Here is a 16,321-nt window from a genome sequence, read left to right on the forward strand (position 1 = left end):
TATCCTGTCTCTTAATGGACAAAGGCAGAAAAAACCGTTAGGCTTTCTGCGTGGATAAGGAAACAGGGATTCATCTGGAACGACAGTCGAAAACCAGGGAGGTGCCGACTGAGGGGTCCCTGGCCCCGCTCACAGGGCAGCTCTGTGAGGACGAAGCTGTCCCCTGCCCCTCGGTCGGTGTTGGTTTCTTGTTTTCTGGTGTGACGGGAAACTTAAGGTGGAATGTGGTCTTCCTATTTTTTTTATTGATTTGAGAGACAAAGAGGAAAATCAATTTGTTGTTCCACTTATATGCATTCTTTTTTTAAAGATTTTAAATTTTATTTATTTCTTTATAGAGAGAGGGGAAAGGAGGGAGAAAGAGAGGGGGAGAAACATCAGTGTGTGGTTGCTTCTCATATGCCCCCAACTGGGAACCTGGCCTGCAACCTAGGCATGCACCCCCACAGGGAATCGAACCAGCAACCCTTTCATTTACAGGCCAGTGGCTCAATCCATGGAGCCACACCAGCCAGAGCCACTTATATGCATTCTTGATGGACTTTTGTATGTGCCCTGACCAGGGATGGAACCCACAACCTTGGCCTGGTGGGACGAAGCTCTAACAAAATGAACTACCTGCTAGGGCTGGAATATGCTTTTTTTTTAAAAAAAGATTTTTTAAATTTATTTATTTTTAGAGAGAGGGGAAAGGAAGGGATAAAAACATCAATGTGTGGTGGCCTCTTGTACACCCTCTACAGGGCATGCAACCCAGGTATGTGTCCTACACTGGGAAGTGAACCAGCAACCCTTTGGTTCACAGGCTGGCACTCAATCCACTGAGCTACACCAGCCAGGGCTGGAATGTGTTCTTTTTAATATAACCATGTCCTACTCATTAAAACCATCTGAACAACTAATATGCAAATCTAATATTTATTACTCTATGGAATTATCTTTTTAAAAATGTGTATATATTGTGATGTTATTAACCAACATTACCCCAATACATTTAATTTTAAAAATATGTATATTTTGTGCTAAAATGTAGGCTCTGTGAGAACAGGGACTTTGTCCTCTCGGCTGTCATGTGCCTGACACAGGATGGGTGACTTTATCAATAAATAAAGTCCGCCGAAATTAGACAACACCCAAGCACTGCCTGGGTGACAAGACAATTTAGAGCAAAGCACTTCCCTCTGGATTTACACGCGGGAACTCAGCTCATGATAAAGCTACAATTCCACAGCCGAGAGAGCAAAGAACAGTCTACACGCACAGTTTCTGAGCTAATCACTACTTGCCGAATTGCTGCTGGCCCCCACTAACTCTGCTCTGGGGAAGTGAGAACCCTACCTCTGGTGATGTCGGCGTGTCCACCAAAGCACAGGAGGAGGGGTGTGTGCGGGGGTGGGGGGCTCTTACCTGATGACGGTGGGGTAGAGCTCAGAGGTGTAGATATACGCTACGTTAAAGGCGGCGCTGATGGTCAGCTTCCCCAGCAGAGACAAGGAATGGCCGTTCACCACGGCAAACACACCTGTGTCTGGGGAGCACAGGGGAGACCTGTGAGGTCCCAGGTGCAGCAGAGCTGTTTTTAATGACTCAGTTATTGGTTGGCCAAGAAGTCTGCTTGGTTTTTTCCCGTAAAATAAAAGACATATTTTTCATTTTCACCAATAACTTAATTGATTTGGATACTTTTGAGTATGTTGGCTGTCTCCAGCATGGTACATGTGGATTGTTCTCAATTAATGTCTTGATTTGATGGCTATCAGCTTCAGCTGGTCTACCCAACTGTGGAGCATGGTCCAGTGAGAAATCTCCAGCACGAAACTTTGCAAAGTACTTTTGGCGCATTTGGTCAATCATGGCACCTTCTTCATACACCGTACAAATCTTTTTATGTGTTTCAGCTGCATTGTAACTTTTCTCGAAGTAATAAAGCATAGTATGCCAAAAATATGGTGTATTTTCCTCCATCTTCAATATTAAAATAGCTACACAAAAATTTACCAATTTTGGTAAGTTCTTTTTTAAATGCACGCTGATATGACAGCTGTCACAGTACAATCTAACAAAATTGTTTTGAATGAAGTTAAAGGCAACTAAGCACTACTAGAGCCATCTTACAGGAAAAAAACAAATGAACTTTATGGCCAACCTAATAGTTTTGAAGGAGTGAGACATTCGTGTGGGTCTCACATAGCAGAGAGCGAATGCACATTCAGAAGGTTTAGTGACCACACACAACACACGTGATTTCCTCAGTGATTTGGCTATTCCCACGAAATCTTACATGGTCGCGGTCATTTTGTGTGACCAAACTTGGACTCACTCCTGAACGGCAGAGCTCCCTGAAAGCTCCGTACCGTGGTAAAGTTAGCTTCAGGGTAATTGCCAACTTTAATCGACCACAGGTGGTAACCGCGTCTCCTTTTCCCCCAACCCAGTTCAACAATGAAAGACATGAAATGGTGGTCAGTGTGACAAACTCTGGTCCCTGAGAGGAGCTCTGTCCTCTAGAGAAGGAGGCAGGGGTGAGGGCAGAAAAACTTCTCTCTTCTGTTCACAGACCTTGGTGTTCCATCGCAAAAGTAAGGAATAACCCCATTAAATTACTACCAGAAGTCACAAAACATTAATGATTGTGAACGAATGAGACTTAAATATGCAACCACTTCCAATTCTTCCTCTTCCCCAACTAATCAACGATATTTGAGTTCCTGAATGTAACATTTTAACATAACATGGAAAAATACACTTTATGCCAGTTCACTTCCCTGTCAAAAATACAATCCATTATCCTTTGGTTCTCTCCTTATTAACATTATCCCATCTGGGATCTTACAATTTAATCATTCCCTTTCAAACATATTTGACCTTCCCCTTTAATTATCCCACTAGCTTCTATCTTCAAAATAATAATTTTCTTCTGAGGAAAAGAAAATCTCATCACTTATTTGTACCTCCCCCTTCACTATCAAACATCTCCAAGGAGTGACCACCCTCCACCTCCCCAAACGTGGCTGCCCTGTCACTCAGCATGACCTGGCTCCCAATGCCAGCCTCTCCCAAAATGCCTACTCTTGAAGGTCAACAGCGATGACTTAATCACCAAAGTAATTGCCTCTCACTGTCCTTGACATTTCTACCCAATAGAACATGCCTGTCCCCTTCCTTGGAACTACAGGCATGGCTCATACATACAAACCACTCTTCCCTTCAATGACTCAAATAAGCAACATCCTTTCTTCCTTTGACCTTCACTGTCCCCATTTACCAATCCATTGAACTGGCCTGCTCCCGACACCCTCTAGCTGTTGCTCGCTCTTCCATCCGGTCTGCCCACAATGCATTTCCAGTTAGCTCAGACCGAGGCAGGTATCGTGTTTGCATTGTGTCCCCCACAGCACCTCCCCTAGTGAGATGCACAGTGATGCTCCTAAATATCACTGAACAAATACATGGAAGGACTAGGACTGGGATTAATTCAGGGAAAAGAACCTGTGCTCAGGGTCCCTCCATGTCTGAGGAGGGAGGCATGTAATACACTCCATTCTACAATATGTTTCCCCTTCCCTGCTTGACAATGAAATAAATCATCTACTTTAAAGATGGCGCCCTGCATTCAGTGGCCCTGGCACTGCCAAACTTGACCATCTGGGGCCTTCTCCTCTTCTGCCAGGCTATTTGGAAGAAGATATTTGCAATTTTAAGTACTGAACATATTATTTTAAGCCATGAAGTGCCTCTGGAAAAAGATTCCTGCCTTTTGGCATTTACCCTGAGATAGGTATCTGGACTCTTGATATATAACCACTTCAATTAAACCAATAATGAGAGCAAATTAAATGCATCAATTACTTGCCAGAAAACTGAGTGAGTCGGGGAAAGGTACTGGGTGGCACTGAAGCAAACAGAAATGTGCACATTTGTTTGATTGCAAATGAACTCTGGGTCTATTTTCCACCCACACAAGATGGCATCTTTCAGAACTGTACGGAGACATGTTACATATTTAACAACAGGTTAGGGGGCTGCCATACTGAAAATTGAATTCAAGTGGCACATCACACAAAGCCTATAATCTAAGCCATCACGAGATCCAAGGCTGGAAGAGGTCCCCCACGGGAGGCTCGGGACTGTGCGGCCCATCTGGGGAGCCTGGCTCAGCCAGGTTTCCGCAGCATCAGCTTAACACCTCATCTGACGCCCGAAACTTTGCCTCTCTCTTCCTGCCAACGGAGTCTGCCGTTGCCACTTCAACCTGCGGGAATTCACTCTTTCCCAAGGCCATCCACGTGTATTTCAGACAGCTCTGATTGTTGGAAAATTAGTTCTGATTCTTTTGGGGCTCCTGCCTGTGGCACTGCTGGGCTGCTGGGCCTCCTGAGTTAATATGTAGGAAGGCTTTGCAGCCATGGGGTTGGTTCCCTGGATTCCTGACCTTGGTTCTTCATCTAAAACTGAAATAGATATTATTGGCTATTGCCAGTGAATGTTCAAAGAGACTGAAACGAGAATGATTTGAAAGGGGAAATTTAACTCCATTGTCTTTGAGGGGAAAAAGGGGGTTCTCCAAACACTTGGCTCCTTCAAAGTACTGAACTCAAGAGGTTAAATTTTATTCCAATGATGCAGCTATGTTTTTGGAACCAACTATCTGAAAGTTTTCTCAGAGTCATCTGGAGTCGCCAGGACAAAGTGTCTCAGTATATCATAGTCAAATTGAACTAACCCCAAATAGTAAAAATCCAACTTACTCATCCACTTCATTCACTCAGTGATTATAGCAAACTTATTACTGTTTATGCATAGGTACAAAATCTCTAAGGCAGCTGTAGCTCTCTACTTTGGTATATAGGTTGGGCATAGAACCTCAGTTCATTTTGCTTCCTTTTGGCCTTTTTTTCTTTTAAAGAAAAACACCATTTTTGCACACAGTTCTTGTCACTAGAGTTTTGCCATTGGGAGAATTCCATACGAATGAAGTAACAGTGTATAGACTTTTGTGTCTGGTTTCTTTTAGTTAGCACAAGGCTCCCAAAATTTATCCCTGTCGTTGTTCATTTCTTTTTTTATTCTTTTTGGTTGAGTAATATTTCATTGTATGGATATACCACAATTTGTTTATCATTCCTTACTGGATGGACATCTGGGTTCCCTTCATTTCAGGCTATTATTCATTCATCGAGCTACTATAAACATTAACATCAAAATCCACGTGGATCTATTTTCTGCTTTTCTTGGGTAAAGTTGAGTCATACGGCAAGGGTGTGTTTCATTTTAAAGTAAGCTGCTAACAGTTTCCAGAGTTTCAGTGCCATTTTGCATTTCCATCAGAAGTATACAAGGTCTGTCAGGAAAAAGTCCAGCCACTGTTAATATAACGAGAACGGTTTGCATGACATCAATGTAACCTGGTAGCCAAGGAGCCTGGATTGGAATGCACATGTGTGAACAATGATGACTTCACTGGACTAGTCAGTGGGGGCGGTAGACACAGTTGAGTGAGTGCACTGTGTGGCCATCGCATTCAAAATGACTCAGCAACAATCATGTAGTCTCATGAATTAAGAGTTTTACTTCTTTCTTTCCAGTTTGAATTTCTTTGTATCACCTTACTGTATTTGCTGGTAATTTCAGCACAATGCACCACAGAAGTGGTGGGCTGACATCCTAGCTTTTTTCCTGATCTTAGGGAGCAAAGTACTTGTTTTTTCACTATTAAATTTGGGGTTGGCTATAGGTTTTGGCTCAATGCCCTTTATCAAGTTAAGGAAACTTCCAGTTGCTGATAGTTTTTGTAATGAATGTGTGTGGAGTTATGACCAAATGCCTTTTCCACATACAATGAAAAGATCATATGATCTTGTTCCCTTTTTGGTTTTTTTTTAAAGATTTTCATTTATTTCTTTTTAGAGAGAAGGGAAGGGAAGGCGACAGAGAGAGAGACATCAATGTGTGGTTGCCTCTCATGTGCCCCCTCCTGGTGACCTGGCCTGCAACCCAGGCATGTGCCCTGATTGGGATCAAACCAGCAGCCCTCTGGTTAGCAAGCCCACGCTTAATCCACTGAGCTATACCAGCCAGGCCCTTTCTGGTTTTCTTAATATGGTGAATGAGACTGAATAGCTTTTGAATGTTAAATCAACCTTGCGTCTGTAAGATAAACCCTGCCTGGTCATGATTATTACCCCTCTATGCATTGCTGGATTCAACTTGCTAATATTTAGTTAAGGACTTTTGTATCTATATCAATAAGGGCTACTGGTCTGCAGTTTTCTTATAATGTCTTTGGTGTTAGTATTAGAATAAGTGCTGGTCTCACAGACTAGGTTGGGAAAGTACTCCCTCCTTTCTAATGTTCTGGAAGAATGCGAAGAACTGGTATTCTCCTGTGTTTCATAGACTTTACCAGTGAAGCTATCTGGACCTGGAATTCTCTTTGTGAGAATGTTTTTTAACTCTAAATTCAATTTCTTTAATGGGTACAGGGCTATCCAGGTTATCTTTGTTTTTAAGTATACTTTGGTAGTTTGTATCTTTCAGGGAATTTATCCATTTTGCCTAAGTTGAATTTATTTGCATAAAAAGTTTATAATGTTCCCTATAGCTAGCTCCCTACAGGTTCTTTAGTGATATCCTTCCTTTCACTCATCTTTCATTACTGTCACTGGAAATCTGTGCCTTCTCATTCTTTCATTAGTGTGGCTAGAAGTTTATTGACTTTATTGATTTTATTGACCTCAAATATCCAACTGTTAGTTTCATTGATTTGTCTCTATCATTTTCCATTTTATATTTCATTGATTTTGCTCTTATACTTATTTCCTTCCTCTGCTTGCTTGAATTTGTCATTTTTAAAAAAAAATTTGTCTTCTATTTTCTTAAGGGAGAAGATTAGATCACTGATTTGAAAAACCTCCTTTATTTCTGATACGCTTTAAATTATGTAAACTTCTCTGCCTTCCTGCATTCCACAAATGTTGATATTATACCTTAATTAAAAATATTTTCTAGTTTCCTTTGTGATTTCTTCTTTGACCATGTATATATAGAAGAATGCTTTTTGAAATCCACATATTTGAGGATTTCCCAGATTATCTTTCTGTTGGTTTCTAGTTCAACTCCATTCTTGTCAAAGGACTTATTTTTGTAAAATTTTAATTCTTTTAAACTTATGAAAACTTGTTTCATAACTTGGCACATGTTCTGTGTGTATACTTCTAAAGGAATGCATGTTCTGTTTTAGGGTAGAGTATTCGACAAATGTCACTTACGTCCTGTTGGCTATTCAAATTTTCACATCCCTAATTATTTCCTGTCTACTTTTTCTGTCAGTCATTGAGAGAGGGACACTGAAATACCAAACTATAATTTTGGATTTGCCTCTTTTCCCTTTCGGTTTTATCCATTTTTGCTTCATGTACTCTGAATCTGTTATCAGATGCATACACACGTGGTACATGTGTGATGCTTCTTGATGAACCCGATGAACCACTTTTTCATTCCGTGTTTACAGTTTTCACCTATTTTGAACAGTGTACCCTGACTGGTAAGGCTCAGCTAGCTGGCCACTGTCTGCAAAGTGAAAGGTCCCTGGTTCAATTCCTAATCAGGGCACACGCCTGGGTTGCAGGTTCAGTTCCTGGTTGGGGCACATACGAGAAGCAACTGATCGATGTCTCTCTCTCACATGGATATTTCTCTCCCTCTGTCTCCCTCCCTTTCTCTCTCTCTACAAATAAATAAGCCAAATCTTTTTTTTTTTTACTTTGACACGTATTTAACCACGATGTCTGCAAATATCTCTTCTTTATTTCCTCTTGGGCTCCAGGGACACCTGTGGGAGGCTTGAAACTGCCTCCAACTTTCCTGTTTCATCCTGGAGACTCATTTATGTTCTTCTCACTGAAGTTCTCTTATGTAGCTTTTCCACCTAAGGCATATCTCATTTCTAGATGTCACGTGCGTCTTTTCTGTACTTTGCATTTCTCTGCTCCTTAGCAAAGACAGGTTGAGACAAGTTGAGACAAGTTGAGACCATACTTGTCTCAACCTCCTTAAACACAGGAAGGCACTGATGACAGTTGTTTTAATACCATTATCTTCCCATTCTATCATCTGTGTCTTTCTGGGGTTTGTTTTTAATTGATATTCCTCCTGGTGGTGGGAGGTATTTTCTTGCTTATTTGTGTGCCTGTTAACATTGACTGTGTGCCGTATGTTGTGAATGTTACGCTGTTAGGGACTGGGTTATTAATAATGATATTCCTTTAGATATTGTTGCTCTTTTCCTGGGATGCAGTTAAGTTACCTGGCATCACTTGATCCTCCTATTGGTTTCAGTACTGCAGGGCAAGCAGAGAACGGACAGCCTTTCGTGGAAGGGCCCTTCAGCCAGGAGAGCCCCACCCAGTGCTCCACGTCTACCTGAAGAGAGCACACACCAGGCACGGTGCTAGGCTCCAGGAATCACCCCCTGCTTCTTTGCGGAGGTCCTCTCCTGCCTTCGGAGTCTTCTCAAAGGCACGTGCAGATCAGTAAGCAGCCAAGGACTCGAGGCCCCTCTGCAGATCTCTGGGATTCTTCCTCTGTGCACCTTACCACGCCCCAGCCAGTATTCCGCTCAGCAAATTCTAGCTGCCTCAGCCTTCCACATCTATCTCTTCGATTCAGGAGGGGCAGCAGCACTGGCGGGCACCCCCACCACACACGTGCACTGTGGCTTCGAGACCCTGAACTGGGCACTTGCGGGTGCACTTTGTCTGGTTCCCTTCTCTCGGGGACACTGTCTGTCCTGTGCGGCCTGTAGTTCAACGTTTCAAAATCGGTGTTTCTTATATTTTCTGGTTTTACAGGTTTTTAGAGCAGGAGGACAGCTAGTCGCAACTACTATCATGGTCTGAAGTTCAAGTTCCCATCGCTTATTCTGTTGTCAATTCTCAAATGCCACGGCCTGCTTTTTGTTTTTTTGTTTCCTAAGTCACTCACTTCCCTCAATGGATCATAAGCTTATAGAAGCTTTAGGGAGCAGGTCTGTTTATAAGCAGGATCCTGTACAGACCTGGCTACAGAAGTCAAATGAATAAAGAATGGGCAGACCGAGGCTGAGAAAGGAGATGAAGTATAAAGGTTGCACTCCAGCTGAGTCCCTTCAACTACGAACCGTGTTTATCCAGTTTATCACGTGCTGCGACTTCCTAGTGTTCAGATTCTCTGGCAGGACTAAAAGGGACAGAAACCTCCTTGCCAACCGCCTTGCCTCCACACTGGCCACCTCCCATCGGGACTGCCCACTGAAGAATTAAGTACTGGCCCTAAGCAGGCTGTGTGAAGCCTCTAAAGCAACGGCTTTGTCATTTTCAATAAACACTGAAATCTGAATCCTAGGTGTGCTAGCTACTTGCTCTGTGACCTTAGACGAGTTGCTTGACCTATCCTTTAGTTTCCTCATAAAATGGGCATATGCAACACCTTCTGCATGGACCTAGCACATAGTTAGTCCACTGTCTTCATTAGGATGCTTAGTAACTAACGGCCAGTATTGTAAGCTTAGTTAGGGTCCTTCAAGCTACGATAGAGACCAGGTAAGATGTGCAAAGATCCGTCTGGGGAAAAATTAGTGGCTACCTGAGAACTATCCTCAAGGTACAAATTTGAACTGGACAGGCAACTCAGTCTAAAAATTATAAAGTACAGGCTGGAAATATCAAACGATTTATCTCCTGGCTGCCTGGCTGCCTCTAGTTTTAGGGTTCTCTCTGTCTGTACCTTAGACATGGTCATAGAAGATGCTTTTTAAAAAGCTGGAAGGAAGAAGGGCCCCTGAGTTAGCAGAAAGGAGAGAATGAATGCCTGTTTGCGGGGCGGGAGGGGGGAGTATGAAGAAAAAATGAGCATAAAAAGCCATGAGAAAAAGAGTGTTCTCTAAGCTCACAGGAGATGCTAATGGGATTTTTCAAACTAGTAGGTTTCTTTCTTAATGCGTATTAATCAGAACTTTCAGAACATGTAGGTTAAAGCTCAGACCTTTTAAAAATGAGATTTCAAAGAAAGCCATCCAAATATTTTCATGAGTAAATATGAAAGATTCAAAGAATGTTTAAGTAACAAACATTTTTGAGGTCAAAGAAGCGAAGATTCAGAAACTGCTAGACGACTCCTGCGAGTATAGAATGGGATGTGGGCAACCAGAAGGGGCGACCATCTGCTCTCTGTCGGCTGATGAGTAAAACGAACGGGAACGGGCTCAGCTGCAGTGGGAGAGGACCATTCTAACACTCTAATGTTTACCAAAAGTGGAAACAATTTGCTAAGAGATATTATGGAATTTCCTTTCCTGGAAATCTTCAAAACCAGATTCAACGTCCCCTCCTCTGAGCACAGCAGAGGCACCGTGCCCCCGAGGCACAGAGTGGAGTGTGTAAGACGCTTGAGGTTTCTTCCAGGCCAGGCCGTGAGGTCGTGCATCCGCCAAGGGGCACAATTGCCCAGGGCTGCAAGCCGCTCTCTGAAAACAGACTGCAAGTGAGCAGAGTAGGGACGGTCCGCATCTGCTTCACGTTGGGATTTCGTCGAAAGGGCCCCGTGCAGAGTCCTAGGCTGGGGGTTACCTGAGGCTGCAGAGGTGTGGGAGGGAGGGAGGAAAGGCACGGACCGGCCAGGCTCTCGGGATATGGCCGGGTGCACTCACAGTAACAAGGAAAAGAGTTTTCCCTGTTAGATGACAAACAGAACACTGGACTAGGACAGGTTAAAACATGAGCACCTTGAATTTCTACATCGCCTCCAAAAAGTGAAGTCTGCTGAACCTCGAGCTACAAGGATCAGAATGAAGCCCATTTACTGCACTGTCCCCGATGGAGAGAACGGGACACTCAGCCCCACCAGCCAACAGCGGGCAGCCACTGAGGGGTCTCTCCTTTTCAGGCACCAGCAAAGGCAACGATCTGCGTGGAGAATAAGAAGCAGCTGAACTTACTGAATTCTCTGGCTTCCACGATTTCCTGAAAATCACTATCAGGCTGTCCTACCGAGTAAAATCCTAACTCGTCAACAAACTGCACCCTGGATCCACGGCCTAGAACTTCAGGCAGCAACAGACCACATGGCAGGTGTATTGGAGAGTAACAGAGTCAGAGCCCACGGCCCTGGGGTCTTCAGCGAGACCCTGGCACAGCTGAACCTCAAGGAGGAGCAATGACCAAAGGAGCATCATCACACAACGTGTCCTGACGAGAAGCGAGTTCTTCAGCTGCATTCCCAGGACTTGGCCAGACCTCAACCGTCTCACAGTCACTCCCACATGGAGTGCAAACTCCCTGATGGAGCTCTACCAAAACCCCAAAGCTCCCCAAACAGGGCTTTTGTTGAACCCTAGGCCTCAGCAGCAGAGTCTGTTTGACCCCCTCCTTATTGTTGAAAGTCACGGCCAAGGCCACAATTCCTGAAGCGTTGAGAGCTGGCATGCCTCAGGTGTGCTGGGCCGAGAATCGGGAGAAGCAGCACTCTCTCCAGGTTTCCTGTGCAGCAGACTCAGGTAAGGTGAAATCAGATGCTCGGAGGGGCTTTTGAAGCTGTGTTTTCTTAGCAAAGCTATAACTACATAAAAACACCGAAGTTTTCTGAAAGTATTTTACTCATACTTTATCTGAGACTGAGAAAATGTCACCTGCTTCTTTTCGTTGCCATTGCTATTGTCGGGAGTATTGATGGGGACACTGAGAGGTGCCAAAGCCACTCCTGGTGGCCAGTGACCGTAAGGTCGTAGCTCGTGGTTGGCTGGGATGGCAGCATGGTCTGCAGCCCTGGTCAGAGCCCCTGCCCATGCGGCACTAAACTCTCCTCCTCACCGAATAAACAGCTCCAACGGCACCAGTCCTGCAGCCCGCACACCCCAGATGGCAGCTTAATCGCCTGAAAGAATTAATAGGGCGCCTCTAAGCACATTATACACCCAGAGAACGGTTTAGGCAATGGGGAGAATCTGGCTCATTATACCCCACACGATTGCTAAATAACACACAATCACAGACACGAAGGCTGGCATATGGTAATCTCTCGACTATATTGAGATTCATTGCAGTGGAAATGCTGTTCGAACCCATCGGTGGGAACTCGAAAGGCATACCTTTCTTCTCTGGAAGAAACATGACGAGGAGACAAGCCAGTCCTCCGAGGCACAGGGAGGCTGCTAACGTCCGCTTCCGACCGAACCTAAGTGACAGGGAGCAATGACACATTGCGCTGGAGAATCTTACAGATTCGTCTGCCTCTCCCACCAGCCTTCCTGTTGAAGTGGCCTCCGTTTCTTTATACATGTTCATCTTTCCTTAAGGAGCGGGTGGCCAATGTGACTGTCCAGGACATAAAATAAGCGACCATCCTAAAACACAGGAAAACTGGCTGGGCGGCAGGCTTCAATAACAGTGCGGGGGGAAATCATTCTATCTATGTCTGTATATACTGTGGTCCGGGCACTGTTTTAAATGCTTCCTGTCTGTTATCTTACTTAATCCTAATACTACACCATAAGGCTTGCACTGTTATTTTCGCCACCTCCCGGAGAATGGAATTAAAACATGGAAAGTGAAGTCTTGTGGCTCATTTCAATTTCTGGTTACTTGTATCTTAAGCAGTTAAACTTTTAAACATCACCGTTTCTCTCTCTTAAAAAGTACGAACGGAAAAATTTCCTTGTTAATAGGGCAGAATTAAGTGAAACACAATGCACCCTTTCGGGGAGAAGCAAGTTTCAAATGAGCGCTCCAGATCTGGAAGAAACATGTTGATGTTCATAAGCCCCTCTTTTCCAGGGGCCCGCACCTCACTAGGTCCTCTCTTAGAAGCTTTGATGTTTCTTATAATTTGTATGACAACTTAACCAGGAGTATTTCATCATCCCTTGAATAAGGATGAGTACGTGGAGGTCTGGGGAGGTAACCTGTCCAAGTCATAAGGCCAAACACACGGCTGAGACTGGATTTGAGCTCAGGTCTGCCTGACCCCACAGGCAGCATCCCTTCTGTCTGTTTCAGATTTTAATCCTGACTCTGGTGGTAGCAGCTGGGAGATGGGAAGAGCTGTGAGTCTCTACGTCACTTTGCCTAGTTTAACAGTCAGTACCAAATGCCTTTCAAGTGATAGGCTGCATCCGAGGCAGGCGCCAGGGATGCACTTAAGTCATGCAGGGCGCCTTCACGGACAGGCAGAGTCCTCGTAACGCTTCACGTGGTCATCAGAGGTGTGCACGGGAAGTCGTACCAGCACAAAGGAGGGGTGTTTGGCACGGCGGGGATGTTGGGGACAGGTTTCTGGCTACACTGCCTCACCCGGCTCTCAGACCGCGATGAGAATCAGCTTCATCACTAACACAGGGGTCAGCAGAGCGCCACCTGCCGGAGAAAAGCCTTCAGCTGAGCGGAATCCAAACCCACCCTGCAAAATGTGCTAAACTCAATACCCATGACCACAGCATGGAGTGCAATGCTCAAGGAATGCTATTTTGGGTTAAAATGATGATTTCTAGAGAATGAGAAATGGCCCAGTCCAGCTGGTTCCTGGCTTCACAAGGACGGGATTCTTAGTTTCCCTGGTCGGGGCTCAGTACCAGGGGGCTCTGAGAAAACGGAGGAAAGGGTATTCTATAAAAGAACTTTTAAAAAGTATTTCAAAACTGTCCATTCGCAGTGAGTAGCAAAACAGGGTATGTTCTTCCTCTCAACTAGAAATACCTTTCTAGTTCCTCCGGTTCCCTGTCCTGAACTTCTAAATGCCAGTGGTTGGGCCGTTCACTTCCACCTGGACAGAACCAGTAATCACACCTGCTAAGACTAACACATTATGCGCACATGACTCACAAACCTTCAGGTAACGATGCCTTTTAATGCTGGATTGCAAACCTACACAAAACCTCATACACACGAAACCCTAAAAAAACTGCACTAAAAATGAGTTCTTACTATGCTCGGTCTGAAAAGAATTCTGAGCACGGTGGAGGAATTAGCAGACACCATATACAGACAAATACTTAGGTATTTACAACACGAGAGCGTGCAGGTGTAGTATACTTCGACGTCCATCGACACTCACCATTTCTGGTTAATCAGGTAGATGCAAAGAGGGTAGGACGGGATCTCTACGAGGCCAGACAGGGCCAGGTTGGCGTACATGTTCCCACCTAGATCACCTGCACTCAGGGTCAGGCCGTAATACACCAGGCTGCACACAAACCTGCAGTGGGGACAGGAGACAGAGGACGACAGAAAAAGCACGTAAGCATTTTCTGGAGAAGGTTCAAATGCTGGCTCAGTGTAATGCAATCTGTCTAGAGCAAGAGGTTTGGCTGTCCCATTAACAGTTCTATCCTAATCTAAATATCTAAACTGAAACCCAGTCAATAAAGGGGACTTGGAAATCATGTGTCTAGATGCCAGGTGAAGCAAATAAGTGGCCAGCCCCTGAAATAGAAAAAAACGTTGTTCCTGATTTCATCAAGCGTTTCTGCATTTAATAGAAGACAGTGACTCCATTCCTACTCTGTTTAACAGGGTTTATAGGCCTTTGCCTCAGGCAGTTTTGTGAGATGATCGAAATGGCTCTAGAAGAGAACTTCCAAGGAGAAAGTCAGCAGCGGATGGCATCCAGAACAGGAGCTGAGAGGTGACTGGATCGTCAGTGGGTCACCTGCAGGCCAGGAAGGACTGGCGCTCCAGCCCCAACCCGGCTCTTAACCCCATCCAGCGTTCAGCAGGCACCCATGCTGCAGACACCCAGAACAGGGAAGAAAAGACAGGGTGGCGGTGGGGGCAGCATTCTCCAGGAGGATCAGCGCAGGAAGAGCCCTTTGAAAAGCCATCTGAAAAGCCATTCCTTCACCTACACGCACCATTGCCAGAACACTGCGTGAGCGCCCCCTAGTGGCAGGCACTGTCCCTGGCACTGAGCCTCCCTGCCCTTCCGGGGAACTAAGGGGCGGAGGAGCTAAACCGAAGTGCCCGTCCTGAAGCTGCAAGCTGGGGCTTCCTCAACCGCAGTGAAGACAATAAAATAGCAACTTAGGTGTCTAGGAAACGGCATTATTAAAACAAAACAAACTACAGCAGAACAAAAATAAACAAACCCCTTAAACTAGGCTTTCTTAGTATAGGGATGCATTTTGCAAACCATACATTTCTACACCAACAGTCAAAGGCTTGGGCTTTGGAAGTTCACCAGTTTTTATGTTTTGGCAGCTCACTCTGACAAGTGTTTATAATGGGGAAGTTCTTTGTTTGCTTCCTTCTGGTATTCCTTAGAAACGGCCTAATGAGCTGTGGCTGGGATGAGATCAAAGGGGAAAGGGAAAGCTGCCTTTCCACCTCTGCCAAAACAGCAGGCCAGGCGCCCAGGGCTGTCCATGGGCCACACTGACCACAGAGAGGCTGGGGACGAGGAACAAGGGAGCCCTGGAGCTGGACTGCCTAGCGCTCTCGCCTCCCGGGCCAAGGAGCTGGGCAGCAGCTACTTCCATCGCTTCTTACAGGGAGAGCAGCCCCTTGGAGGGCAAGGAGCAGCGAGGCAGCCAGGACATCACATTACAGAGGCAAGGAGCCCCCGAGTGCCTGTGTCCCCTGTCCCCCTAGCACCTGCCTGAATGAAGGACATGAGCTGGGAGCATGGAGGTTAAGGGGACCTTTAAAAGCCAAACCCGACAACACAGCAGTGGAACTACTAATGTGAGGTCCTACCTACGGTAAACACATTCAGACTCATGCAGTTTCCTAAACTATTTTTGAAACCCCCTTCTACCTGCAGTAGAGACCCTGCTCGTATATAATGCTGTTCCTGACGTGTTATGGGCTTCGGTCTGTGTCTGCTCTGCATATAAACAGAAACCCCAGGGAAGGGACCCCATGGCAGGGCGGAGCCCTGTTTAAACTGGGTCGTGATGGTAGCAACCAGGACATGAATAAACCCCGCCAGTTCAGGATCCTACAGGAATTGAGTTACCAGCTGGTGGTGAGAGAAAAGGGCAAGGAAGGCTTCTGGTCCCAACAGGAAGGGGACTCTGCTTGTACATTTCCTTGATGGCAGAACTGGTCATTGGGATGAGGGACTATAGTGGCTAAAATCATGTCAATCCTCTTTATGGACCCAAACAAAAGTTAAAATGCTTGCACAATATTGAACGGTAGATTTTGGGCACCCAACAGCCACTGAAAAAGGCACGACTGTGGAAAATAAGCACAGAAATGGGTGTTGAACAAGGAGGTATAATTTCACTCCCCAGTCCAGGCTTTTCTTCGATGGCAGATCCACAGAACAGATCCGAGAATGTCACAGCATCTTC

General features: G+C 45.2%; 1 protein-coding gene across 4 annotated transcripts in view; it reads right to left on the reverse strand.

The window, feature by feature from the left end:
• SLC22A15 (solute carrier family 22 member 15) overlaps positions 1-16,321 on the reverse strand; it is a 69,077-nt gene that overhangs the window by 3,454 nt on the left and 49,302 nt on the right. For all 4 annotated transcript variants that reach the window (XM_053655986.1, XM_037135115.2, XM_053655987.1 and 1 more), the window contains exons 7-9: positions 14,083-14,223; positions 12,122-12,207; positions 1,408-1,528 (exon numbers count right to left, since the gene is read on the reverse strand). In XM_053655986.1, coding sequence (XP_053511961.1) covers positions 1,408-1,528; positions 12,122-12,207; positions 14,083-14,223 — 348 coding nt within the window. The remainder of the gene's footprint in view (positions 1-1,407; positions 1,529-12,121; positions 12,208-14,082; positions 14,224-16,321) is intronic.

The sequence above is a fragment of the Artibeus jamaicensis genome, unplaced genomic scaffold (assembly GCF_021234435.1).
Source record: "Artibeus jamaicensis isolate MK-2021 breed Jamaican fruit bat unplaced genomic scaffold, CSHL_Jam_final scaffold_1689, whole genome shotgun sequence".
Classification (NCBI taxonomy): domain Eukaryota; kingdom Metazoa; phylum Chordata; class Mammalia; order Chiroptera; family Phyllostomidae; genus Artibeus; species Artibeus jamaicensis.